The sequence below is a fragment of the Bos grunniens genome, chromosome 25, assembly GCF_055505025.1.
Source record: "Bos grunniens cultivar Pamir isolate PY7600 chromosome 25, Bosgru_T2T1.0, whole genome shotgun sequence".
In the NCBI taxonomy this organism is placed as follows: domain Eukaryota; kingdom Metazoa; phylum Chordata; class Mammalia; order Artiodactyla; family Bovidae; genus Bos; species Bos grunniens.
In genome coordinates this window covers 35,321,974-35,348,348 of record NC_141189.1, presented here as the reverse complement: position 1 = coordinate 35,348,348, position 26,375 = coordinate 35,321,974, and the positions used below count along the sequence as shown (strand labels likewise).

The following is a 26,375-nucleotide window of genomic DNA, read 5'->3' as shown; positions in this document are numbered from 1 at the left end:
CTGTCCTGAGTGCCGTAGAGTCACAGAGATGTTGCTTCTTGCACACCAAGGACCTTACGTGCCTTAGGGTAGGATAGAGTGCCTCATGGAATTCAGACCTCTGTACCCTGAAAGGGAAGGTGGGATAAGAATTGGGATGTAGGGAAAGTGCCAAGTGTGGGCTGAGGTTGGAAATGAACATGAGGCCAAAAGATGAAGACTTATTTGTTCTAGCTCTGTGAAGAATACCGTTGGTAGCTTGATAGGGATTGCATTGAATCTATAAATTGCTTTGGGTAGTATACTCATTTTCACTATACTGATTCTTCCAATCCATGAACATGGTATATTTCTCCATCTATTACTGTCCTCTTTGATTTCTTTCACCAGTGTTTTATAGTTTTCTATATATAGGTCTTTAGTTTCTTTAGGTAGATACATTCCTAAGTATTTTATTCTTTTCGTTGCAATGGTGAATGGAATTGTTTCCTTAATTTCTGTTTCTATTTTCTCATTATTAGTGTATAGGAATGCAAGGGATTTCTGTGTGTTGATTTTATATCCTGCAACTTTACTATATTCATTGATTAGTTCTAGTAATTTTCTGGTAGAGTCTTTAGGGTATTCTTCACAGAGCTAGAACAAATAATTTCACAATTTGTATGGAAATACAAAAAAACTCGAATAGCCAAAGCAATCTTGAGAAAGAAGAATGGAACTGGAGGAATCAACCTGCCTGACTTCAGGCTCTACTACAAAGCCACAGTCATCAAGACAGTATGGTACTGGCACAAAGACAGAAATATAGACCAATGGAACAAAATAGAAAGCCCAGAGATAAATCCATGCACATATGGACACCTTATCTTTGACAAAGGAGGCAAGAATATACAATGGAGAAAAGACAATCTCTTTAACAAGTGGTGCTGGGAAAACTGGTCAACCACTTGTAAAAGAATGAAACTAGAAGACTTTCTAACACCATACACAAAAATAAACTCAAAATGGATTAAAGATCTAAACGTAAGACCAGAAACTATAAAACTCCTAGAGGAGAACATAGGCAAAACACTCTCTGACATACATCACAGCAGGATCCTCTATGACCCACCTCCCAGAATATTGGAAATAAAAGAAAAAATAAACAAATGGGACCTAATTAAAATTAAAAGCTTCTGCACAACAAAGGAAATTATAAGAAAGGTGAAAAGACAGCCTTCAGAATGGGAGAAAATAATAGCAAATGAAGCAACTGACAAACAACTAATCTCAAAAATATACAAGCAACTCCTACAGCTCAATTCCAGAAAAATAAACGACCCAATCAAAAAATGGACCAAAGAACTAAATAGACATTTCTCCAAAGAAGACATACAGATGGCTAACAAACACATGAAAAGATGCTCAACATCACTCATTATCAGAGAAATGCAAATCAAAACCACTATGAGGTACCATTTCACGCCAGTCAGAATGGCTGCAATCCAAAAGTCTACAAGCAATAAATGCTGGAGAGGGTGTGGATAAAAGGGAACCCTCTTACACTGTTGGTGGGAATGCAAACTAGTACAGCCACTATGGAGAACAGTGTGGAGATTCCTTAAAAAACTGGAAATAGAACTGCCTTATGACCCAGCAATCCCAGTGCTGGGCATACACATTGAGGAAGCCAGAATTGAAAGAGATACGTGTACCCCAAAGTTCATTGCAGCACTGTTTATAATAGCCAAGACATGGAAGCAACCTAGATGTCCATCAGCAGATGAATGGATAAGAAAGCTGTGGTACATATACACAATGGAGTATTACTCAGCCATTAAAAAGAATACATTTGAATCAGTTCTAATGAGGTGGATGAAATTGGAGCCTATTATACAGAGTGAAGTAAGCCAGAAAGAAAAACACCAGTACAGTATACTAACGCATATATATGGAATTTAGAAAGATGGTAACAATAACCCTGTATACGAGACAGCAGAAGAGACACAGATGTATAGAACAGTCTTTTGGACTCTGTGGGAGAGGGAGAGGGTGGGATGATTTGGGAGAATGGCATTGAAACATGTATAATATCATATATGAAACGAAAAAAAAAAAGATGAAGACTTTCTTGGGACTTCCCTGGCAGTCCAGTGGTTAAGACTCCATGCTTCCAATGCCAGGGGTGTGAGTTCGCTCCCTGGTCAGGGAACTAAGTGTCCACGTGCTGCAGCCAAAAAAAAATGCACAAACAAAAAAAGATGAAGATCTTTAGGAAGACTGCAAACAGTGATAGCTATTAAGTTTTTTTGTCCCTATAAAGGAAGTGTTTGTTGGTCTCAGTTGATTGATGAGGTTTCTGGGTAAGGACGACAACCACCAAACTGGTAATATTCCCAGATCTTGGTCTTCAAGCCCAGAGGCCCTGGTTCCAACCCAGCTCCACGATCTCTGGCTGTGTGTCCTTGTGCAAGTGTCTGAACCTCTCTGAGCCTGTCCCCTCACCTGAAAAATGGGAAGAGTAGAATTTGCATTTGGGGAGTAGATGAGATGGTGTGGGTCATGCTTGGCATCGCAGGCATTTGTTCACTGAATCATAGCAGACCCTCCATCAGATCCTCTGAATTTGTGAAGCTAAGGCATTTCCAAGGGATTGTAGGAATACTGTCAGGCATAGGTGGTAACTCCGATCACCAAAAGAGTTTTTCCAAGTCGTCCTCGGTGCAGACTGGGGAGAAAATAAATGGCTCGTTTGTAACACACCGTGGTATTTGCTCCCTCAGCAGTTCCTGGAGTCCTTAAAATGATTTGGTTTCTCTAAACAGGGAACGTGTCTCCTCTCATCACGTGGGCCTTATCTGCTGGTTTTTCCTGTCCGCCCCCCACCCCCCCACCTCTCGCAGGAACACTGGGTCCCCAGGGCAGAGCAGAGCATGTGCTCACTGGACTGACACCTGGTAAACATTCGTGAAACTGAGCAAACAGACTCCAGTCCTCTGGCCCAGGTCAGCGTGTTCCGCGTTGGCACGGCATCTTTCCCAGCCCAGTTTCTGTTCTCTCACTCCCGCTCCCTTGTGGGGTCAGAAATCCGAAACTCACCCAGCACTTCCAGGACGTGTCTTTCCGCTTATGTCTTGCCTCCAGATCGAAGCCTCTGCCTCTCCCATTCAGGGCTTGGATTCGAAGCCTTGTCTGTTATTTTCTCCTTTATTCTAGAGACGCCATGTCCATGCTGCCTGCGTGCGGGATTTAAGTTCACCTTATTCTTCCTGACGGGGCTCCCCAGGAGGCTCCATGGTGAAGAATCCGCCTGCCAGTGCAGGAGACACAGGTTCAATCCCTGGATTGGGTAGATCCCCTGGAAGAGGGCGTGGCAACCCACTCCAGTATGCTTACTCAGAAAATTCCATGGACAGAGGAGCCTGGCGGGCTACAGTCCATGTAGTCACAAAGAGCTGGACAGGACTTTGTGACTGAACACGCACGCACACATTCTTCCTGATAGAGCCTAGGGGGCAGGGGCAGTGTGGGCAGGTGTACTGGGAGACAGAAACCTAAGGATGGAGAGATTGGGGCAGACCAGCTTCTGTCTCATGGAAGCTACATCTTCAGGCTCGAGCAGAGCCACAGATTTGCACGTGCAAATGGTCCCTCCCAGGACGTCAGACTGTAGAAGAAATGCCTTCCCTACAAGGTGGAGGTTTCTTTGGAAACTGAGAACGTGGCCTGCGAGGAGCAGTCTCTTCTACGTCCTGTGTGCAGGCTTCAGTTGGCCAAATTCTGTGCCTCGTGACCGCGTGGGTAGGTTTAATTCTTCCCATTTCACAGATGAGGAAACTGAGGCCCTGGTGAGCTGAGCAACCATTTTTCTTTTTTTTGGCCGTGCCATACAGCTTGTGGAATCTTAGTTTCCCAACAAGGGATTGAATCTGGGCAGGAAGAGCGCTGGACCACTAAGGAATTACTGAACTGAGCAAGTTGCCCAGTCATCAAGCTACTAGATGGCACATCTGAGCCCAGTTTCTGGCTGATGTTACTTTCTCAACTGCACCCTCGGTCTGTCTTAGGAGTCAACACTTGCCTGTTTCTAAGAACAGTATTCCTCTCCCCTTATACAAGTCAGTAATGATTGTATGGTGTTCCACCAGCAGGTTATAGGGAATCATGAATTTATGAATGCAGGGAGGAAGGGCCAGGGTCTGTTTTGCAGAGAAAGCTCGGGTGGGGAGCGGGGCTGGAGGAGAAAAGCCAGGTCCCAGATAAAACCTTCTGTCCCAAGGCCATCATCACAGGCCCTTGAATGGGGCCCTGTTAGCCATCTGCAAAGGCCAGGCCTCTGGCTTTATTGGTTGCCATGGCGACCCCTGGCCTTGACAATGGAGGCCCACTTAGCTTGAGCCGGTCATTGTGTCCCACTGAGTCTGCAGAAAAGCCGACAGTTGGGGCTGCAGACAGGGAAAGGAATGTCCCCAGCCTCTGCCAGCGTTTCTGTCTCCGTTCCAAGAGCAGATAGAAGAATGAGAAAGAGTATTTGGGGGAGCCTCAGAGAAGTCCAGGGGTTCCATCTCCAGCCAGTGACATATGCAAATGGTAGAGAGATGAGTCCGTCTTCATTGGATGGTTTGGAGTGTTTAGTATGTATGTAATGACTATTTGCAGTGCGGCACTGGGGCTGGGGATAGCCGTTCACCCGCAGCTAGGCCATGAGTCAGGTGCAATTGGGGTTTCCCCATTTTACAGAGGAGGAAGCTGAAACCCAGAGAGGTTACTTAAGGTGCTCAAGGTCACACAGCAGGCAAAAGAGGCTGGTTTCACATCAAGCACTCCAGCTCCCCAAAGGGCCACCTTGGTCTTCATTTTTTTTCTCTTCATTTTCCATCTTTGGAATGTTTAACTTTCAAAGCCATTTCCAAAGATTTGGGGGCAGTGCAGACCTGGGTGAAGTGCAGGGCCCACCGTCTACCCCTTAGGAAGGTGGTTGTAACCCTGCCTCAGGAGCGTCACCAATCCCAGGTCACACTTGTGGGTGTCCCCGGAGGGAGGGGGTGTCATAGATGGAGAGCTCCCCTGATTCTCGCCGGCAGCGAGGGTAAGAATCACTGGCTTTTGAGCCCCAAGACCATGCGGAGTCATTCACCCTGAGCCTGTCACCCGAGGCGGACACAAAATGTCACACAGAAGGTACAGTGCACACGACAGGGGAGCCATAAGCAGCAAGCAGTGCTGCGATTGTTGTTGTTCAGTCACTAAGTCGAACTATTTGCAGCCCCATGGACTGCAGCATACCTGTCTTCCCTGTCCTTCACTGTCTCCCAGAGTTGGCTCAAACTCATGTCCGTTGACTCCATGATGCCATCAACCCTCTCATCCTCTGTCCCCCTACCCCCCTACCTTCTCCTCCTGCCCTCAATCTTTCCCAGCATCTGTGTCTGTCTTTTTATTCTCTATGACTTTTTATTCATAGAAAAAAAATCAGAAGTTTTTTTTTTTTTTTTTTTTTTTTTGCCCTTTCACCTGAATTCCTCTCGCCCTATTGATTTAAACATTGCTTCTGCCCAGCCCACCCTCCAAATGCACCAGGAAGATAAGAGGCAGCAGAGAGAACTAATTAGCATTTTAATTAAAGGAACCGGGATAGGGAGCAGTGGGTGGAAACCCAAGGACTCCAGTATCTGGTGAGACCAGGGTTTCAACTTGTTTTGACTGAAACGCACACTGAGAAACAGGTTCTTTGTAGGGGCTCCACGTGTCTGAAACAAAGGTCACCCCCCACCTACCGTGCGCTCTGATGGTTCCTATTCTCTAGTTTATTGATTGGTTGAAATTTCTCTTTTGGTTTTCATCATGGCAAGGAGAAAAGTTCCTGTCTGATGCTAGCCTGCTTTTAACACCTATCTGAGAGCTGCTCGTCTCCATCTTAGCAAGAAGATGGGACCCTCTGCAGAAGATGGGGCCCAGCAGAGGCTGGAAACCTTGGGCAGTCAACCACATCCAGCTTTTAATTTGACAACCTGCCTTGATTTTTATTACATTCTTTCCCCTATCACTTTTATTTGCAGCAAATGAAACTTTGAGGGAAGGATGCTGGGGAGTGATTAGTAGGGGCTGTTGTTGATCAGTCATTCAGTTCTGTCCAACTCTTTGTGACCCCATGGACTGCAGCTTGCCAGGCTTCCCGGTCCTTCATTGTCTCCCAGAGTTTGCTCAGACTCATGTCTATTGAGTCAGTGATACCATCCAACCATCCCATCCTCTGTCACCCCCTTCTCCTGCCCTTTATCTTTCCCAGCATCAGGGTCTTTTCCAGTGAGTCAGCTCTTGGCATCAGATGGCCAAAGTATTGGAGCTTCAGCATCAGTCCTTCCAATGAATATTCAGGGTTGATTTCCTTTAGGATTGAATGTTTGATCTCCTTGCAGTCCAAGGGACTCTCAGTCTTCTCCACCACCAGCTGTAGGAAAGTAATTTTAAATAGGAAAGCTTAAAAAGCAAGTTGATCTCAAGAAGTACATTAAGTGGGGACTTCCCTGGCAGCCCAGAGGTTAAGACTCTGTGTTTCCATTTCACAGGGCATGGGTTCAAACCCTGGTCAGGGAGCTGAGATCCCACATGCCACGTGGTGGGGCCAAAAAGACAAGGATTTCAGGGACCAGGGGTTCCTGGCAAGCAGCCTGTTTTCCATTCAGAGTCGGGATTTCTCCAGCCCCACGTTGGTCCCAAGCCTCAGGGTGGGCTGGTACTCGGAAAGCTCCCCCTCCAGCCCAGGATCCCTCAGGCCTCCCCATCCCTTTTCCAGATGTGCAGCAGATTGCAGATGGGGGGACCCGGTGGAGGGGAGGCTGGTACCACTTCTGGGGTAGGAGTGGGGGCCGGGAGTAGCGCTGCAAGGAATTCTCCATAAACTGCTCCTCAGATGCTTCTCAGGGTCAGAAGGGGCCTTAGAAACAACATGATCCAACACCCACGTTTTACACACAAGGAAACGGAGGCCAGAAGTGGGGTGTGTCTTCGATTCCAGAGCCAAACAAGGGCTGTGGTGGACAGGCAGAGATTCAGTGACTTCAGAGTTGGGGGAGGGGAGTACTATTATTAAATTGCCATTTTAACATGAATTTTAGACCTCCTCACTGATTTTATTATTTTTTTTAATTATTACTTTTGTTTTTGGCTAAGCAGGGTCTTCATTGCTTTGCACTGGCTTTTTCTCTAGTCACGGAGTGTGGGGACTACTCTCTGGTTGCCGGGTGGAGGCTTCTCATTTCAGCGACTTCTCTTGTTGCCGAGCATGGGTTCAGTAGTTGTGGCTCGAGGGCTTAGTTGCTCCTCAGTTGTTCTGTAGGATCTTCCAGGACCGGGGATCGAACTTGTATCCCCGGCATTGGCAGGCAGGTTCTTAACTACTGGACCACCAGGAACATCCCTGGATTTACCTATTATCGAAGTTTCAGACATAAACAGAATCTTACAATAGGTGACCCTTTATGTCTGGATTCTTGCACTTAACGATGTCTTTAAGGTTCAGCCATGCTGTGTCAGTGCTTCTTTCTTCCCTTTTTATGGTGAATAATAGTCCAAGGCATAGACAGACACATGGTGCTCATCTGCTCATCCATCGGTGCACACTGGGCTGCTTCCACCTTTTGTGATTGTGAATGGTGCTACTGTGAGCACGCGTGTTCATGTTTTTCTTCAAGTTGCTGTCTTCAGTTCTTTTGGGTGTATATTTAGAAGTGGAATTGCTGGACCATATGGTAATTCTGTGTTTAACATTTTGAGGGACCCGTAATTCTCAAACCACCAGCTCTAAGGCTAGGGGTTTAGGAGTTGGTCCCTGGCTTCTTCCTCCCCATCAACTCCCACCCCACTTGATGTTCTCCACTCAGCTCATCCCAGCAAGTCCCCCTCCCCAACTCATCAATGACCCCAGCATCTCATTAACATCCCGAGTACCTATTCCCTCCTTGCCCTCTGGGACTTGCCTGAAGAGGTTCCTTCTGGATAAGACAAGAGCAACTGGCACCTTCCTTCCTTTGGAGGGTCTCTAGTGGGTTCCATCTGGCAATTAGAAGATTTTTTTTTTTGAATATTTGTTTACTTGGCTGCGCTGGGTCTGTTGTAACATGCAGAATCTTTAATCTCTACTGAAGCATGTGGGATGTTATAGTTGCTGCTTCCGGGGCTAGTTCCCTGACCAGGGATAGAACCCGGGCCCCCTGCATTGTGAGCATGGAGTCTTAGCCACTGGACCACTGGGGGAGTCCCGTGACCTAATTCTGTGCATCTTCCATTTCAGTGCTCTGAGATATCATGCTTGAGTCCATGGGCATTCCACATCCTTTCATGCCTTTGAGCATTAGCTCAGCTTCCCAGGTGGCCCTAGTGGTAAAGAACCCTCCTGCCAAAGCAGGAGACATACGCAATGCGGGTTCGACCCCTGGGTCAGGAAGATCCCCTGGAGGCGGGCATGGCAACTCACTCCAATATTCTTGCCTCGAGAATTCCATGGACAGAGGAGCCTGTTAGGCTATAGTCCATGGGGTCACAAAGAGCCCAACATGACTGAAGCAACTTAGCATTCATTTCTTCATTCATTACTTCCCCTTTCTTTCTATGGCTTCTGGAACTTTGCAGCTTTTCAAGGGGCAGCACCCCCCCACACACACACCTAGAATTAATTTCTCTGTTCCCCTGGCAGCTTGTTTATACCAGAAGGTAAAGATTCCATTCCGTCTTATGTAGAATTAGCTGTTGACAGTGAACAGGGCATTTCTTCATCTACATTTCCTGCCAGGTTATTTTAAGGATTTATTGACATGATGGGTAAAGCAGTTACTACATTAAATTCTCCTGTTTTCTCCCCCTCATTCCTCTGACACTAAATTATGAGCTTTAGAAAGAGAGCAGCATTTTATTCATCTTCGTTTTCTCCTGTGTCTAGATAATACAGTGCCTTCCGTGAAACAGGTACCTGATTAATTTTGTTGACTGGATTAGGGGGCCAGAGAAAGTGAATGAATGACATCAACTCTTCTGATTGTTGGAAATATATTGTGCTGAGAACCAACGCCTGATAGAGATCAGGTTTCGTTATAAGGTCAGTTTCAACTGCGGGCCACTGAAATGTCACCAAGATATATTTCCCAATGTGACATTTTGTAATTGAAAGTGTACGGGTGTGACTTTCACTTTTGCATAGCATTCAAATGTTAATATTCGAGTTCTCCGAGATTCTCGCATTTTCAAACACACATCTAATGGAAATTGAATTGTGTGGAGTCCTTAGCGCCCCCATTTGAGACAAATAGTCTTCAAAGAGAGAGAGCAATCGCTCTTTCTGCCTAGTTGTTATGTTGTTGTGCTTAGTCGCTCAGTCTCGTCTGACTCTCTGCAACCCCATGGACTGCAGCCCGCCAGGCTCCATGGGATTTCCCAGGCAAGAATACTGGAGTGGGTTGCCATTTCCTTCTCCAGGGCATCTTGCCAACTCGAGGACTGAACCTGAGTCTCCTGCGTCTCCTGCATTGGCAGGCAGGCCTTCACCACTATCACTACCTGGTTACCAGGCTGCTAAATTAACAGGGCTGCATTGAGTTAGCTGTTCTGGAATAGATCAAAAAATCCATTGACTTATCACAGAAAGAGTCTGCTTTCTCAGTTAATTTATGGTCACACTTTCCAAGACCATGCTTTCCTCAATAATATTTTCTCAGGTGAAAAGCAGCAAGATTTCCTCTCTTAACAGGAACATTTGTATTCATCAAACCCCTTGCTTCTACAGTTAGATGTTTTGTTAGTCACTGAATTAATCCATGTTGTCATGAGCAAGGGTTTGGGGTTAGGCAGTCCCAAGCAATCCTATGATCAAGGCCATATACCATGACCTCTCTGAACTTCTATCTCCTCATATCGGAAGGGGGAGATACCCTACTCCCTGGATGGTTGAGCAGATTGAGGGGGATCAAATACCCTTCAAAACAGTCACTTCTTGGAAGAGGAAATGGCAGCCCACTCCAGTATTCTTGCCTGGAGAATCCCATGGACAGAGGAGCCTCCCAGGCTACAGTCCGTGGGAATCGCAAAGAGTCGGATGTGGCTGAGCATGCACACACATTAATTAAATGCATCAATATGTTTTTAGAGAGGGATATGATCAATTAGTTTGAGAAGCACTGCCCTGGGGGTCCTCTAGTCTCACTTATTTCTTTCCCACACCTAGAGTTGCTAATATGTCCTACCCTATCTCTTTTGACTTTTTTTTGGGTGGCAAAGGGAAATAATAACCTTTCAGCAAAAGATGGAAAATTTCAAAATGACTCCTATTCAAGCTTCCAGATAATAGTGGTTTTCATTGTGTGTCTATGTGTTCCCTTCTAATCTTTGTCCACATGCAAGATATATTTTTTCATAGAAGCCTTCTGTTACAACATTAAAAAAAAAAGTCACTTCCATCCTGGAGGATTCTGGTGGCTCAGATGGTAAAGAATCCATCTGCTGTTCAGGAGACCCAGGTTCAATCCCTGGGTCGGGAAGATCCCCTGGAGAAGGGAATGGCTACCCTCTCCAGTATTCTTGCCTGGAAAATCCCATGGACAGAGGAGCCTGGTGGGCTACAGTCCATGGGGTCACAAAGAGTCAGACGCGACTAATCACATACATGCCACACCACAGCAGAAACCAACACAGCATTGTAAAACAACTATACTTCAATAAAAATAAATGAATGAATGAATGAATACATATACAATGAGAATCAGAAAAATAATAAAATAAATGAAGGCATCCCATATTCATGTGATTGCCATTTTTGAGAATAAAAATTCTATTTAAAAAAAAAAGGTAAAACCTGAAAATTCCACATCCTGGAACCTCTTGGTCCAGAACACACTCGGGATGGTTGGTTGTGCTGGAGAAGTCCACCCCTCAAAATGGGCCCCGGGTACTGCTCTGGATCTGCAGGGTTCCCAGCGACCCAGCCACCAACATTCTGTATGTGAACAGGGCAGGGGCCTCCTGGCCTCCCCCACTAAGCAGTCACCAGGACGTCTGCTCTAGAGTTTCCTCCATCTGAGTTTTTCCATCATGTAGGACACAGGCTGCTTTGCTTATCCAGATGGACGAGACCCTCTCACCAGCTTGCCCACAGAGGGTCCTCCAGCCAACTCTGTCTTCTAGCCAACTCTGTCCTCTCTCTTTGAAAGTGGGTGTAATAATCCTACCTAGATGCAAGGTCAAGAAAAAGACAACGTGGGGTACTTCCCTAGTTGTCCAATGGCTAAAACTCCAGCTCCCAATGCAGGGGGCTCAGGTTCAATCCCTAGTCAGGGAACTAGATCCCACATGTCACTGCAACTGAAGATCCCTCATGCTGCAACTAAGACTCAGTGCAGCCAAATAAACTAAGAAAATATTAAAACACACACACACACACACACACACACACACAAGGTGAACAGGCTTTGATTTAAAGTGTATATACTCTGGAGACCTCCCTGGCAGTTAGAATTATGCGCATTCACTGCCATGGCCTGGGTTCAATCCCTGGTTGGAAAACTAAGATCGCGCAAACCACGCAGTCAAAAATTTTTTAAAAAATAGTGTAGGCCTTCCCTGATGGTCCAGTAGTTAAGAATCTGCCTGCCAATGCAGGGGATACTGGTTCAATCCCTGGTCCGGGAAGATCCCACATGCCGGGGAGCGACTGGGCCCAAGTGCCACAACTCCTCAAACCTGTGCTCCTCAACAAGGGAAGCCGCTGCACTGAGAAGCCTGCCCGCCGAAACTGGAGAGTAGCCCCAGTGGCCTCCACTAGAGAAAGCCCTTTAGCTGCACAGCAGGGAAGACCCAGCAAAGCTAAAAAATTAAATTGTAATTTTTTTAAATCATAAAAAATAGAGTGTACCTTCTGCATGAAAGCAAAGGATCTGATATTAGCAGATCCTTCTTCACCATGTGGGGAAATGGTGGGGAGTGGGATACTTGGCCAGCAAGGGCATGGCCTCTGTTGGCCTGACTCTGAGTTTCTGGTTTCTTTCAGGGCCGGAGCGTGTGACAGGGGTCTCTGTTCCCAGCGGAGGGGACCATGGCCTCCATGTTGCTCACCCAGCGGCTGGTCTGCAGCTTCCAGCACAACTACCGCCTGTTGGTGCCGGGTAAGCCCTGGGGGATGTTGGCAAGGACTGGTCCTAATGGAAGATGCAATCCAGACTAGAGACTTAGGGGTCCGGAAGAGTTCTTGGGGACAAAGGGACCTGCTATCCCACCCACCCCCATGAAACTATCCCCTTGGCCACCCCTCCCATCTCCAGCGTGTGCTCCTGTGCCCCGGAGGACAGCTCAGCAATGGGCAGGGAGCTGATCTGCCCTGGAGCTGCTCTGCTTGCCCCCGAGGCCAGAAGGGCCCAAGCCATCCCCACAGGGACTGTTGAGGGAAACACAGAGCTAGGTTTGCTGCCAACAAACAAGGAAACTACAAAAACCCTTGTAATTCACCTAAAAGCTTCAAGGACACTAGAGAGTGGGCCCTATCCAAGGAACGGCCACCCTGCCCCTCCCTCTCCCTTACCTCCACTCACCCCACACCCAAATGGCCAGCAGCTCATGCTGTCACCGCAGCCCCTCTCAGTTCAGTTCAGCCGCTCAGTTGTGTCCAACTCTTTGCAACCCCATGGAGTGCAGCACACCAGGCTTCCCTGTCCATCACCAACTTCCAGAGTTTGCTCAAACTCATGTCCATCAAATCGGTGATGCCATCCAACCATCTCATCCTCTGTCGTCCCCTTCTCCTCCTACCTTCAATCTTCCCCAGCATCAGGGTCTTTTCCAATGAATCAGTTCTTGCATTTGGTGGCCAAAGTACTGGAATTTCAGCATCAGTCCTTCCAATGAGTATTCAGGACTGATTTCCTTTAGGATTGCCTGGTTTGATCTCCTTGTAGTCTAAGGAACTCTCAAGAGTCTTCTCCAAAACCACAGTTCAAAAGCATCAATTCTTCGGTGCTCAACTTTCTTTATGGTCTGACTCTCACATCCATACCTGACTACTGGAAAAACCATAGCCTTGACTAGACAGACCTTTGTCAGTAAAGTAATGTCTCTGCTTTTATATGCAGTCCCTCTCAGAGGCTTCCATTTCTCTCTGCCTCACTGAGTGCAGGCAGCATAGCCCAGTGAGCACCCTGCCTGTATGATCTCAGGAGACCTCCCTCCATAGTTCCCACAAGGAAGGAAAGGGTGAATCCCAGTTTACAGATGAGAAAACTGAGGCTCAGAGAAGCCAAGTCACACAGCCCCTTGAATGCAAGTCAGATGTGGGAAATAGAGCCCACTGACCCAAACCCAAGGAATGGACTTGGAGACACAAGATGCAGCGAGAAGCAAGGCTTTAATGATGATGTTGCCAGATCAGGTGTCTGGTGGGCAAGTTACAGTGGGGTTTTTATCCTCTCGGCAGCCAAGCCCCTCCCCCAGCCCCTCATTGGTTGTGTACTACTGGGTTAACAATCTTCCCGAGAAAGTCACCTGGATTTATTACTCCCCCTTTGTCTGGATTTTCCCATGCAAGGATCCTAACGGCTATTACATCAGCAAGCTGTCCCTCTAGGCTAGTTGTCCTTGAAAATGGACCACTTTTAAGTTTTTCTTACATCAGTCCAGCTCCAAACACTGGATTATTATCCACTCCCTCAATGTGTCTCCTGGGCTTCTCTGGTGGCTCTGTGGTAAAGAACCTGCCTGCCAGTGCAGGAGACGTGGGTTTGATCCCTGGATGGGAAAGATCCCCTGGAGAAGGAAACAGCAACCCACTCCAGTATTATTGCCTGGGAAATCCCACGGAGCCTGACAGGCTGCAGTCCATGGGGTTGCAGAGAGTCGGGCATGACTTAATGACTGAGCATGCATGCAGCTTGCCTCCCAGCAGCTCTGGTAGCCTGCTTCGGATGCCTGCCCCTCCAGGTTGCCCCCAGTTCTCAGAGCTCCATGCTTGTCATCACGATGTCTCCTTATTGTGTGTCCCGTCTGCCTTCTGAAGACAAATTGTCAGTGGAGTCCTTGGTCTCCTTGTTGAATGTTGCAGACGTTTCTGTCTTGAGTGCGATAAAAAGCAGGAGTGTTGTCTCCTCTCCCACAGGCTTTATTTTTAAATAAACATTTATCTTGGAATATTTTAGATGTGCAGAGAAATTGCAAAGACAAAGAGATCCCACATGCTGTTCACCCAGTTTTCCCCAGTCTTATCATCTTACATCACCAGGATGCATTTGTCATTGCTGAGGAACTGACCTTAGTACTTTGATCTGAACCAAACTCTAGACTTGTGTGTGAATTTCAGCAACTTTTTCTCAGGGCCTCCTTCTGCTCCAGGGTCCAATCCAGTTTCATTGTCTCCTCTGGTCTATGAGTTTCTCAGTTTTTCCTCTTTCTTTTTAAACCTTGATAGCCTTGAGAAGTTATTAGTGGGTTTTGAGGATTTGTTTTATTTAATTAGAAGATAAGCATATTAATGCTTACCCCTAATTATGTAACAAATAAACTCCAATGATACAGGTCTGTTGTGTTCCAAGTAGAAGGGAGAGTCATTAGCATGGAAGATTCATCAGGTCTTAGCTGTGGCTCATGACTACCTACCTAGCACAGGCTTAGTTGCTCCGCGGCTTGTGGATCTTAGTACCCCTGACCAGGGATTGAACCTGCATTCCCCACATTGGAAGGCAGATTCTTAACCACCGGACCAGCAGAGGAGTCCCAAGTGTTTTGTTTTAAACAAAAGCAGAGCAAATAACTCCAGTTGAACTTAATCTTGACTTTGGCTAGGCTCACATAGAGAACCCTTGCTGTTTGGGAAAATGGCATTTATTCATTGCTCTCAGAAGAAGATCTAGAGGACATTAAAAACATCAGATGGCAGCTTTTACAGTTTGGAGTTAAAAACTGACTCTGTGGATTGGCACAGTCACAGAGGATAGTAAGCATCATTATCAGACCCAGAGGATTGGGTTGAATTTACCCACCCTGCCTGGTCTTGCCTGTCAGGGCACACCCCTGCCCTCTGGGTGTGCTATTTTATTCATGAATGGAAATGTTGGGTCATTCGGTGTCGATTCAAACTTCTTCCTCCTTTTGGTAGTAATTTGCCTTTAAGAGAAGTGAGTCATTTTGCTGCAAATGTTTTATTTCAAAAACCCACACTAGATGAGATGGACTATACATACATGATGCTCACAGCATCTGGGAAAGGAGAGGTCCAGTGGACAGACTGCCAGCTTCAGCACTTTCCATCTGTGTGACTCTGGGCAAATTAATTGACCTTTCTGAGCGTAGTGTCTCCTTTAACATAAGACTCATAATAACATTTACCTCCGATGGGGTTGTGAGGATTATGCGAGGTAATCCATGGAAATTACTCGGAATAATGTCCAGTATGTTCACCGTGAGTGCTCAATAAACGGACATCTGCTCACACAGCTTGATAGAAAGGATCCTGGAAAAGGCTTTCTTGATCATTCAAATCTTGTTCTTTTTTCTTGTGGTTTATGGCACTACATGTCATCATTAAGTGTTGTATTGGCATTTGGTCATTTTCCTCCACAAAAGTCACAATTAAGATATAGTAGGAAAAGCACAAGTTTTCTGGACTCAAGTTCTGGCCTTGCAAACTCACTAGCTATGTGACCTCAGGAAACTTGCTTAACCTCTCTGACCCTCATCTGTGAAATGGGAACAGTATCTTCTCACAAGAAGGTTGTGGATTAATCAAAACAATAGGTGAGGGGCATTCCAGCAGTTACGAAATCACCTTCCAATGCAAGGGGGTCAGGTTCGATCCTTCGTCAGTGAGCTGAGATCCTACAGGCCTAGCAGCCAGAAACACCAAAACATAAAACAGAAGCAATGTTGTAACAAACTCAATAAAAACTTTAAAAGTGATCCACATCAAAAAAAAAAAGTCTTTAAAAAAAGAATAAAATAATAGGTGAGCATTTGCCTAAACATATGTGAGCGTCTCCATCTTCCTTTTTCTGATGGCACATTTGCAAAAAAAAAAAAATTCAACAGACTCTGATTTTCAGGATTTCTACCCAGCATTTTTGTCCCTCTCCCATCCACACCCAGAAAGACTTGGAACACGGTAGGAACCAGTGCGGTTCCTGACCCAGATGCATCTGCCTCGCACCTGGCCTTGGCATCCCTGTCTCATGCCCCATCCGTCTCCACTGTGTCTCCCAGGTCCTACCCTGACCCCGCCTCCCAGCCCTGTTTACTCATGGTCCCGGCATCCTGGCAACCACAGCTCCCCGGGACTTCACATGCTCTGCTTTGAGGTCCTTTCAGCTGCAGGTCCCACTGCCAACTGCCTCCACCCCTGGTATTCCTGCAACCCCCAAGAAATCTGATTGCTACAATGCAATGTCAAGACATATTCTGGAGAAAGGAAGAGAGGACTTGTGTGTCCTCATGAGAGGATGACTTACTGCTTATAGATTTTTCACTGTCCCCCCTTTTCTGGAAACAAAGGAAGAATGGCAGGTTAAGAGCCCTGTTTATCCAAATAGACCTGTTGAATGCAGTTCTGGTTGGAATCAGTCTTGACCAGTAACGCTGAGTTCAGGCCAAGGAAACGAGAAACAGTTGAGTGTGTGTGCGTTGTTTTTTTTTTAAGTCATCAGTATGGTCCATGATTTTTAATTCTCTGCTGATGGAATCAGATCTTTAGGAATTCCTTTTTCATTGTAAGATCAAACAAAAGATAATAAAGCTGGTATCTTCATGCCTGAAAATAAGGGTGGTATTGGATTTTAACTGGATTTTATGTTCAAAGGGCTCCACTTTATTGCATAATTAATTCAGAAACCTTTGATATTCCAAGCAATTGTGAAAAATTAAGAATTTATGTTTTCTAATGTCATGGCTTTTTATAGTTTGGCAGGTCGTGTGTGTGCGCGCATCAGCGTGTATGACAGAGAGACACTAGAATGTTTTAGTATTTGTTTCCTCTCCTGTGTAATGCAATAAATAGCAACTACCCCTCAGCATTGTGGAAAGATGAAAAAAGATCACATACATGATCTTTCTTTTTAAAAAAAATTTATTTATTTGTTTTAATTGGAAGCTAACTACAATATTGCGGTGGTTTTGGCCATACATCAACATGAATCAGCCACGGTGTACATGTGTCTGTCCGTCCTGAACCCCCCTCCCGCCTCCCTCCCCACCCCATCCCTCTGGGTTGTCCCAGAGCACCGGCTTTGAGTGCCCTGCTTCATGCATCGAACTTGCACCGCTCATCTGTTTTACATATGGTGATATACACGTTTCAATGCTATTCTCTCAAGTCACCCCACCCTTACCTTCTCCCACGTAGTCCAAAAGTCTATTCTTTACATTTGTGTCTCTTTTGCTGTCTCGCATAGAGGGTCGTAGTTACCATCTTTCTAAATTCCATGTATATGCGTTAATATACTGTATTGGTGTTTTTCTTTCTGACTTATTTCACTTTATATAATAGGCTCCAGTTTCACCCACCTCATTAAAACTGACCCAAATGTGTTCTTTTTTATAGCTCAGTAATATTCCATTGTATATATGTACCACAACTTTCTTATCCATTCATCTGCCGATGGACATCTAGATTGCTTCCATGTCCTGGCTATTATAAACAGTGCTGCGATGAACACTGGAGTACACGTGTCTCTTTCCATTCTGGTTTCCTCGGTGTGTATGCCCAGCAGTGGGATGGCTGGGTCATATGGCAGTTCTATTTCCAGTTTTGTAAGGAATCTCCTCACTGTTCTCCATAGTGGTTGTACTAGGTTGCATTCCCACCAACAGTGTAAAGGGTTCCCTTTACTCTACACCCTCTCCAGCATTTATTGTTTGTAGACTTTTTGATGGCAGCCATTCTGATGGGTGAAGATCACATACATGATTTATATGAAACATCTTATTGTTTAGTCACTAAGTCGTGTCTGACTCTTTCTGACCCTATGGACTGTAGCTCCCTCTGTCCATGGGATTCTCCAGGCAAGAATAATGGAGTGGGTGTGCCACACCACTTTCAGGATCTTAGTTCCCCCAACCAGGGATTGAACCCTGGCCAGGGCAGGGAAAGCATCAAACTCCTAACCACTGGACTGCCAGGGAATTCCCATCTCCTCGATGATTTTTAATTGACACAACTTGGGGCACAACTCGAGGAGATGCCACTGACCTCTAGTGGCCGGAGGCCAGGGATGCAGCTAAACATCCTATACCACCCAGGGCAGCCTCCCACAGCAAAGAACCATCCAGCCCAGTGTCAGCAGTTCCAGGGCTGACAAATTTGAGTCTATATATACATATGGAGGAGACACAGGTTTGATCCCTGGGTTGGGAAGATCCCCTGGAAAAGGAAACGGCAACCCGCTCCAGTATTCTTGCCTGGAAAATTCCGTGGACAGAGGAGCCTGGCAGGCTACAGTCTATGGTGTCGCAAAAGAGTCAGACATGACTGAGCATACACACACAATACATATGGATATAGATAAATTTTTTTTTACAAAATCTGGATAATTTTTATTATGGATACATAATATTCCCAATATCCTGCTGTCCATGAAAACGGTGGGACATGGCACATTCTATTTACCGACCCTCCCTGTTGGACATGTAGGCTGTTTCTTCTCTGTTGTTGTTAGAAACAATGCTATGATGAATATTTTTAATCTACATCTTTTTGCACTGGTCCAATTATTTTCCGGATGAATCCTGAAAACTGAGTTTGCTCAGTCGAAAAGACTAGGAAGTCGGCATCACCTTAGCCTCACGACAGTGGGATGTGAGCATGCCTGCTTGCCTACAGCATCACTGGCACCAGGCTTTCCCACTTCTTGAAATCCTCAGGGTGCTTGTGGTACCCATGTCTGACCACACTCAGAGTTCTGGGATCGTCAGGCTTGCGTGGGTCTCAGGCCCTGGCACTGCCTCTGTTGGGGACTCCCAGTGTTGTAAGCGCAGAATTCTCATATCCTCTGTGCTCAGGGGTTTCTCACCACCTGTGTTTACTGCAGGATCCAGACACATCAGTCAGGCTGCAGCCAAAGTCGATGTTGAATTTGACTATGATGGACCTTTGATGAAGACGGAAGTCCCAGGGCCTAGATCTCGGGTGAGTTGAGCACACTTGAGTGGTGTGTTTCAGAAAAGAGCAAAAAGGGCCCATGGGGCAAGAACACAGCCATGCTGAGGGCCCTGTATCCTTAGCTGCTTTCAGAGAGTTCACTACTAGAGATCCAGAACTTTAAACCAGGCCATCTTTCCATAAGAAGTCAAAGAAGTCTTCTTAGAGGATATGTATCAGTTATCAATTGCTGTAATAGTGCTGCATAACAAACAGTCCCAAAACCTCAACAGCATACAAGTTGCTCATGCATCCATGGTTAACTGGCAGTTGGGTAGGCAGCTGTGTTGGGCTCATCTATGTGCCTGAGGGATGACTGCCCACCAGTTGATCTATGCTAGGCTTGTCTTGGGTCACTGTGGTAATGTGGCTCTGCCTCATGGGTCTCTCATATTCCAGCCAGCCAGCCTGGGCTTGTTCTCATGGTGATGGAAAGGAGTGCTTGCTCTATGTCTCTTGAGCCAGGCTCCCCACTGACCCACCATTACTTCCACCTCGTTCTGTTGGCCAAAGCAAGTTACATGGCTGGTTTCTGAGTCCAGAGTCAGGGGCTGGGGCAGAGCATCCCACCAACAGTGAAGGAACCTGACTGTGTGATGTGGCCCAGGGCGTGCATGGCAGATGCCTCCCTGAGCTTGATCTTGAAGGGCCACAAGGAGGAACTGGCAGGAGTGCATTCTGTTCTAGGTAAGGGGAATGGTGACAAGCCCGCAGGGTGACAGTGCATGGTGTGTGAGAGACTTTGGGCAGCTCAGAATCCATGGAATAGATGTTAGAGACACGGCGAGGGGTGTTGCGGCTTCTCCCCAAAGAAGCTACAAAATCTGCATACACCACGCTTTGCAAGTCTGGTTAGCCTTGATTCTGGGTTGTGAGTCCAATACTGTTTCTAATGTTTGCATCTAAAAAATAACAGTGAAAACCTTTGTAATACAAATTTATTTTTTCTCTGCATATTTTGCAGGTTTTATCCATACACAGTGTCTTTGTTTTTTAAAAGTCAAAACATGTTTCTTTTGACATTGAAACTATTTAATAAACTAGAAGTCTTTGTGCTGATGTAAATGATTGTAGCTAGTTTGCATGGCTCTTTGCTAACAAAAGAAGACTTTTTTCCATGCATATTTCTATTGGTGAGGGGTGAATTTTAATTTAATAATAGTAAAATAGCTGGAATAAATTTCATATTCTTATCATGAATATTATTTTGTATTTTTACATGGAAATATATGATTTTATGACACTAATTGCTAAAGTTTACTTTCTGTGACTTCTTTTCAGAAATGAAGTCCTTGTAATAGTAAAACCCCTAGTTTATAATTCCCAGTTGCTAAGTATAATGGTACAAATGATTTATGGAATGTTCAGATTATAATTATAAATGGTGCAGATTTCTATTTTCCTAATGGTGTGTTAGAGCTTTTTTTTTTTCCCTAAGTAAAAAAAGAACCCATGCTTTTCTGGACATTAGATAAATATCTTCAGCTCAATTTTTTTTGGTTAAATATTTTAGTTTACTTGATTGTTATCTTTGAAGTGTCCGACCCTCCAAGCTGTCTGTTGTACTGGTAATTGAACTGGCAAGAACCATTTCCCACCAACTATTTCTCTTAAGGATTTAAAAAAATATGTATAATATTGTTGACTAACTATTAAGTTATTGACATGAAGGGGGAAAAGCCCCAAGACTTGGGAAAAGATGAAAGATTTTAAGCAAGTATGTGTCTTTGCTATGATGCTTTTTTTCTTCTCTCCTGCAGGAGCTAATGAAACAGTTGAATATAATTCAGGTAAGTGAGGAATCCTATCTTTGCTTCTTGGTTACAACTTAATCTGTGCTTATTCTTTTTATAAAACATGCTTTTGTTCTAAACCTTTTTTTTCCCCTAATTTCATCTGTTATTTCTTCTTTGACTCATTGGGATTTGGTTGTTTTTTTTTTTTTTAATTTTTTGTTTGGCTAAGGTGGGTCTTAGTTTCAGTACGCAGGATCTTAGATCTTTGCAGCATGGGGGATCTTTAGTTGTGGCATGTGGGATCTAGTTCCCTGACCAGGGATTGAATCTGACCCCCTGCATTGAGAACATGGAGTCAGCCCCTGAACCACCAATGAGGGGTGTCCCTCAATGGTTATTTACATAGTGTAATTCCCACATTTTGGTGAACTTCCCAAACTTCTGAGATTTCTAATCTCCTTCAACTGGGGTTGGAAAACTTATTTTGAATGATTTCAATCCTTGGAAATTTATTGACCCTTTTTTATGGCCTAGCATGTGGTCTATTCTAGAAAATGTTCTGTATGCACTTGAGAGGGATGTATACCCTGCTGTTGTTGGGTGGGGTGTTCCACACGTGTTTGTGAGATCTGCTGATTCTGAATGTTGTTCACATCTCTTTCCTCATTAATCCTCTGCCTGGTTGTCCTATCCGTTATTGAAAGCCAGGGACTGAAGTGTCCAACTAGTCTTACAGAATTATCATTTCCCTTCAGTTCTGGCAGGTTTTGCTTCATGTATTTGGGGCTGTATATCAGGTTTCCCAGGTGGCTCAGCGGTAAAGAATCCGCCTGCAATGCCAGAGACCTGGGTTCGATCCCTGGGTCAGGAAGACTCCTGGAGGAGGGCATGGCTACCCACTCCAGTATTCTTGCCTGGAGAATCCCATGGACGGAGGAGCCTGGCAGGCTGCAGTCCATGGGGTCCAAAGAGCCAGACATGATGGAGCAACTAAACAACAATATCAGCCGCTTACATGTTTATGGTCTTCTTTGTGGATGGACCCTTCTGTCATCATAAAATGCCTCTCTTTACCTCTAGAAACGTCTTGTTTGTTTACCTGTTTCATCTGATATTAGTATAAAACATCCAGCTTCCTTATGATTACTGTGAGAATTATGTAGCTTTTCCTATCTTTTTACTCTCAACCTAATTTGTATTCTAGAATTTAAAATATATCTCATGTAGATGGCATATCACTGAATCTTTTAATCCAGTCAGATAGTTTCTGATTTTTCTTTTATTGACTTGCTTAATCCATGCACAGTTAATGTTACCATTGATGTAGTTGTATTCACAGGTTCAGTTTTATTTTCTGGTTTCTTTAATTTATAACATTTGTTTATTTGGCTGCACTGGGGCAGTGGCATGTGGGATCTAGTTCCCTGACCAGGGATTGAGCCCAGGCCCCTTGCAGGGGGAGCAAGGAGTCAGCTGCTGAGCCACCAGGGAAGTCCCCAGTTTTATTTTTTGTTCTCTCTCTTTCTCTTGTCTTTTTTCTTCCTCACCTTGGTTTCTACTAATTTTTGGTACATAATGTGAAAATCTTCTAGTGTACCATTTTCATTTCTTTCACTATATACTATATATATATTATATTATCAATATATAATCACTATTGTTTTTTAGTTTTCTTAGGCCCTAAAACTTACCATATACATCTTAACTTTCCAGAATTTTCTTCAGATTTATTTTTCAATCTTTTTTATTGGGATAAATAAAACACATACAGGAAAAAAAATCATCAAATACAAATCCACAGCATCATAAATGATTATAAAGCAAATCACCTAGGTATTTATAATTACCTGCAGGGCAAAAAAATCCTACATTGTCAACAACCACAGACCCCATCCATGTGTCTTTAAATGGTCAGGACATGGTTTGAACCCAGGTCTCCTGCACTGCAGGGCCTTCCCAGGTGGTGCTAGTGGTAAAGAACCCACTTGCCAGTGAGGGAGACATGAGAGACACGGGTTTGATCCCTGGGTCAGGAAGATCTCCTGGAGAAGGGCATGATAACCCACTCCATTATTCCTGTCTGGAAAGTCCCATGGGCAGAGGAGCCTGGTGGGCTACAGTCCATGGGGTCACAAAGAGTCGGACACAACTGAAGCGTCTAAGCATGCATACTCCTGCATTGCAGGCAGATTCTTTACTGTCTGAGCCATCAGGGAGGCGCTTTACTTCAGCAGTTCAAGCTTAGTCCTGAAAGACTGGGGGTCTAGGGAATTTCAGTGAGCCTGATCCAGTCTCTTCTTTCCTCAAGAATGCAGAGGCTGTGCACTTTTTCTGCAATTATGAAGAGAGTCGAGGCAATTACCTGGTGGATGTGGACGGCAACCGGATGTTGGATCTTTATTCCCAGATCTCCTCGGTCCCTATAGGTAAGAGCTGGAAAATAAAGCCTTGGATGGAGCTTCTTTCTGTGTTAGTCATGGTTATCTGGACTTCAGTCCCTCCTTCCAAGAGACACATCCTTGTGTGTGGCCAGACACTTCCCTCAAGGGCAGAGGAAAAGAACAAGTCATTTGCAGAGGGTGTATTAGAAAAGGAACTTTACGTGTCTTTTCTCATTTACTCCTCCCCCAAAACCTGACAAGTGTGGGTCTGGGTGAATATACCCATTTTGTAGGTAGATAAGCAGAGTTTGGAGAGGAAGCACAGGCAGGATGTGAACCCGTGGCCAACATCAGCAGTCTTAGGACTCCTGGAAGAAGGTCGGAGGTGGGGATTCAGTGACAGTGGTTAATTAAGGGAGAGCTGGGGGCGGGGGGGTGGTGGCGCAGAGCTATGGAAAGGAGAGGGAGAGAAACAGCAGAGAGCAAAGGGGAGGTGAAGAAGGATGAGGTCTCAGTCAGAGACCAGCCACAGCCTGATTCCACAGGGCGGTGGGAGTGGGGGCTCTGGAATGTGAATTGCACCCCAAAGTCAATCCCAGACCAATGCGAAGAGGCTGATCTTTTGGCCCCCCTGGGCCAGTCGGGTCATCGCGCATCAGCTGCCAGGGGGAAGGATGCCATCTTTCAGGCAACGCGGCTTCCATTCATCAGGGGCAATTTGCCAGAGGAGGTGGCTGGAGCCACTTTCAGTGTCCCCCTCCCCCCAGGATACATGCACACAAAGCAGCTGGAAGAGGGGTGGCTGGGCCAAGAAAGTATCTCTCTCAGCAGGCTCACCTCCTGGCCATCCAGAGCAAGGCTGTCCTACTGCAGGAGGGAGAGGCAGGGCGGATGGGCACAGGCTGTTTGTAGCTTGGCTGGCCTCTGAAGGTGACTTGGAGTCTGAGATTTACGAATCTGTCTCTCCATGTCCTACCAGAGTGAAAGGGGTAAAATCTCGCATTATCCCGAAACCGTGGGCCCGTCTCTTCCTGGCTAACCCCTACATCCTCTCCACCACCACCCAGGGCTCCTTCAGCTCAAATCCCCAGCCAGCCGGCATCTCTATGAGGCTAGGGGAATCGGGCTGATCAGACTGGCAGCAGTTGTTAAAAGACCAGAAGTTCAGGGCTTCCCTGGGGGCTCAGTGGTAAAGAATCCACCTGCCAATACAGGAGACACAGGTTCGATCCCTGATCCAGGAAGATCCCACACGCCCTGGAGCAACTAAGCCCGTGTGCCCCAGCTTGTGAACCCGAGCTCTGGAGCCTGTGCCCCGCATCAAGGGAAGCCACCGCAATGAGAAGCCCGCGCATTACAACTGGAGAGTAGCCCCAGCTCTCCAAAACTAGAGAAAAGCCCACACAGCCACGAAAACCCAGAGCAACTCAAAATAAATACATAAATAAAATTATTCTTTTAAAAGGCCAGAAGTTCTAAAAGTTTTGTCTCTGGCCACCTTTATTTTACATCTGTAGTCATTGAAATAATTTTTTTTAACTAATAATTATTGAAAATTTGCTGTCTGGCATAGTGTCTTCCAAGGGCTTCCCAAGTGGCCCTAGTGGCAAAGAACCTGCCTGCCTGTGCAGGAGATGTAAGAGACTCAGGTTGGATCCCTGGGTCAAGAATATCCCCTGGAGAGGGGAATGGCAACCCACTCCAGTATTCATGCCTGGAGAATCCCATGGACAGAGGAGCCTGGCAGGCTACAGTCTATGGTGTTGCAAAGAGTCTGCTGAAGCAACCTAGCCTGCATGCATAATGTCTTCCGTGTTCTCTCACTTAATCCCTACAACCATCCTATAACGTCGGATCTTTTAATATCACCTCAGGCCCATCAATAGGGAGTCAGTTTCAAGGGGTTTCAGGGTTCCCCACGGCCATCCAAGGAGCCTGAAGGTTTGCACCAATGATTCTGCCTCCTAAGCTTACTTCTATAATAGCAGCCTCCAGACAGCTACCCCTGCCCTGCGGTGTGGGCAGGGGGCGCCCCATGACATCAAAGACTCGGGTGTGCAGGGACTTCCCTGAGGGTCCAGTGGCTAAGACTCTGCGCTTCCACCGCAGGGGGCACAGGTTCAGTATCTGGTCTGGAACTAAGATTCCACCTGCTGCTCGGTGTGGTAAAAAAAAAATCCAGCAATAGGATTTCCTGATCAGAGGGGCTAGCTCTGCTTTCATCTTTCTTTCTGAAGCCAATAAGAAAAGTTGCATCTGTGGCTTAATGTGATTCCCTGACACTGCCTTTATCTACTGAGGCAGAAAAGTTATCAACATCCAGGTAGCGTGCTAAGAGTCAGAGCCCAAAGACCTCTGGCCACAGGTCAGTTGGGAAAACCCCCAGAGTGTTCCTTACTTGGGGAACAAGCAATTCCCAACCTTGGTCCCGGCACCCCTGGGGGTGGGGTGAGTGGTGGAGAGACGGAGGAAGAGTGTTAATCACTCTCTCCCCGGGTCCTCACACCACTGCCCCAGTCCACAGCCCCTGCATCCGACAGAGTGAAGTTACAGGGCGTTTCCCAGGCAGGGCCCCAGGAATGGGCCTTTGTGTGTGAAAAGGGTTGCAGGGTTGGAAGGGAAGGGAGGAGGCAGGCGATGGGGTGAAGGGCAGGGGACCCCCAGATACGATGCTGGTCTCTAACTGTATCTTCCTCTCCCCAGGTTACAACCATCCTGCTCTCATGAAACTCGTTCAACAGCCTCAAAATATGGTGAGTGCCCCGGGTTGTGTTCATGGAGATTCAGAGGCTGACTGGGGCAGCCTTTGGAAATGGTCCATCCATTCAGTCCTCCCTGAAATATTTGTTGAGTCCATACTGTGTGGTAAGCCCTTGGAATGCCTTGCCAACACTGCGCCCTGCTCCCACAGAGGCAGCCAGTTAACCACACACATAAGCAGAGAATCGCAGCCATAGGAAACGCCACCGAGCGAGACAATCAGTGCTGTGTGGGCACAAGACAATGATCATGATAATAATGAGCAATAATTAAGAGCATAATACGTATAAAGACTGTGGCCGGCACAGATCGAATATTGCCAAGTCTCTGAGGCGGCTACTGTTGTTATCCCTGTTTTACAGATGAGGGAGCTGAGCCCAGAGAGGT

General features: G+C 46.0%; 1 protein-coding gene across 5 annotated transcripts in view; it reads left to right on the top strand.

Annotated features, from left to right (window-relative positions):
- ABAT (4-aminobutyrate aminotransferase) overlaps window positions 1–26,375 on the top strand; it is an 86,859-nt gene that overhangs the window by 35,833 nt on the left and 24,651 nt on the right. For 3 of the 5 annotated variants that reach the window (XM_086375832.1, XM_086375835.1, XM_086375836.1), the window contains 5 exons: window positions 11,993–12,107; window positions 19,002–19,099; window positions 20,872–20,901; window positions 23,156–23,273; window positions 25,932–25,981. In XM_086375832.1, the coding sequence (XP_086231958.1) occupies window positions 12,038–12,107; window positions 19,002–19,099; window positions 20,872–20,901; window positions 23,156–23,273; window positions 25,932–25,981 (366 nt within the window). In that variant the 5' untranslated portion in view covers window positions 11,993–12,037. Of the gene's footprint in view, window positions 1–8,896; window positions 9,053–11,992; window positions 12,108–19,001; window positions 19,100–20,871; window positions 20,902–23,155; window positions 23,274–25,931; window positions 25,982–26,375 lie in introns of all 5 variants that reach the window. The other 2 variants (XM_086375834.1, XM_086375833.1) reach the window with 2 other exon arrangements.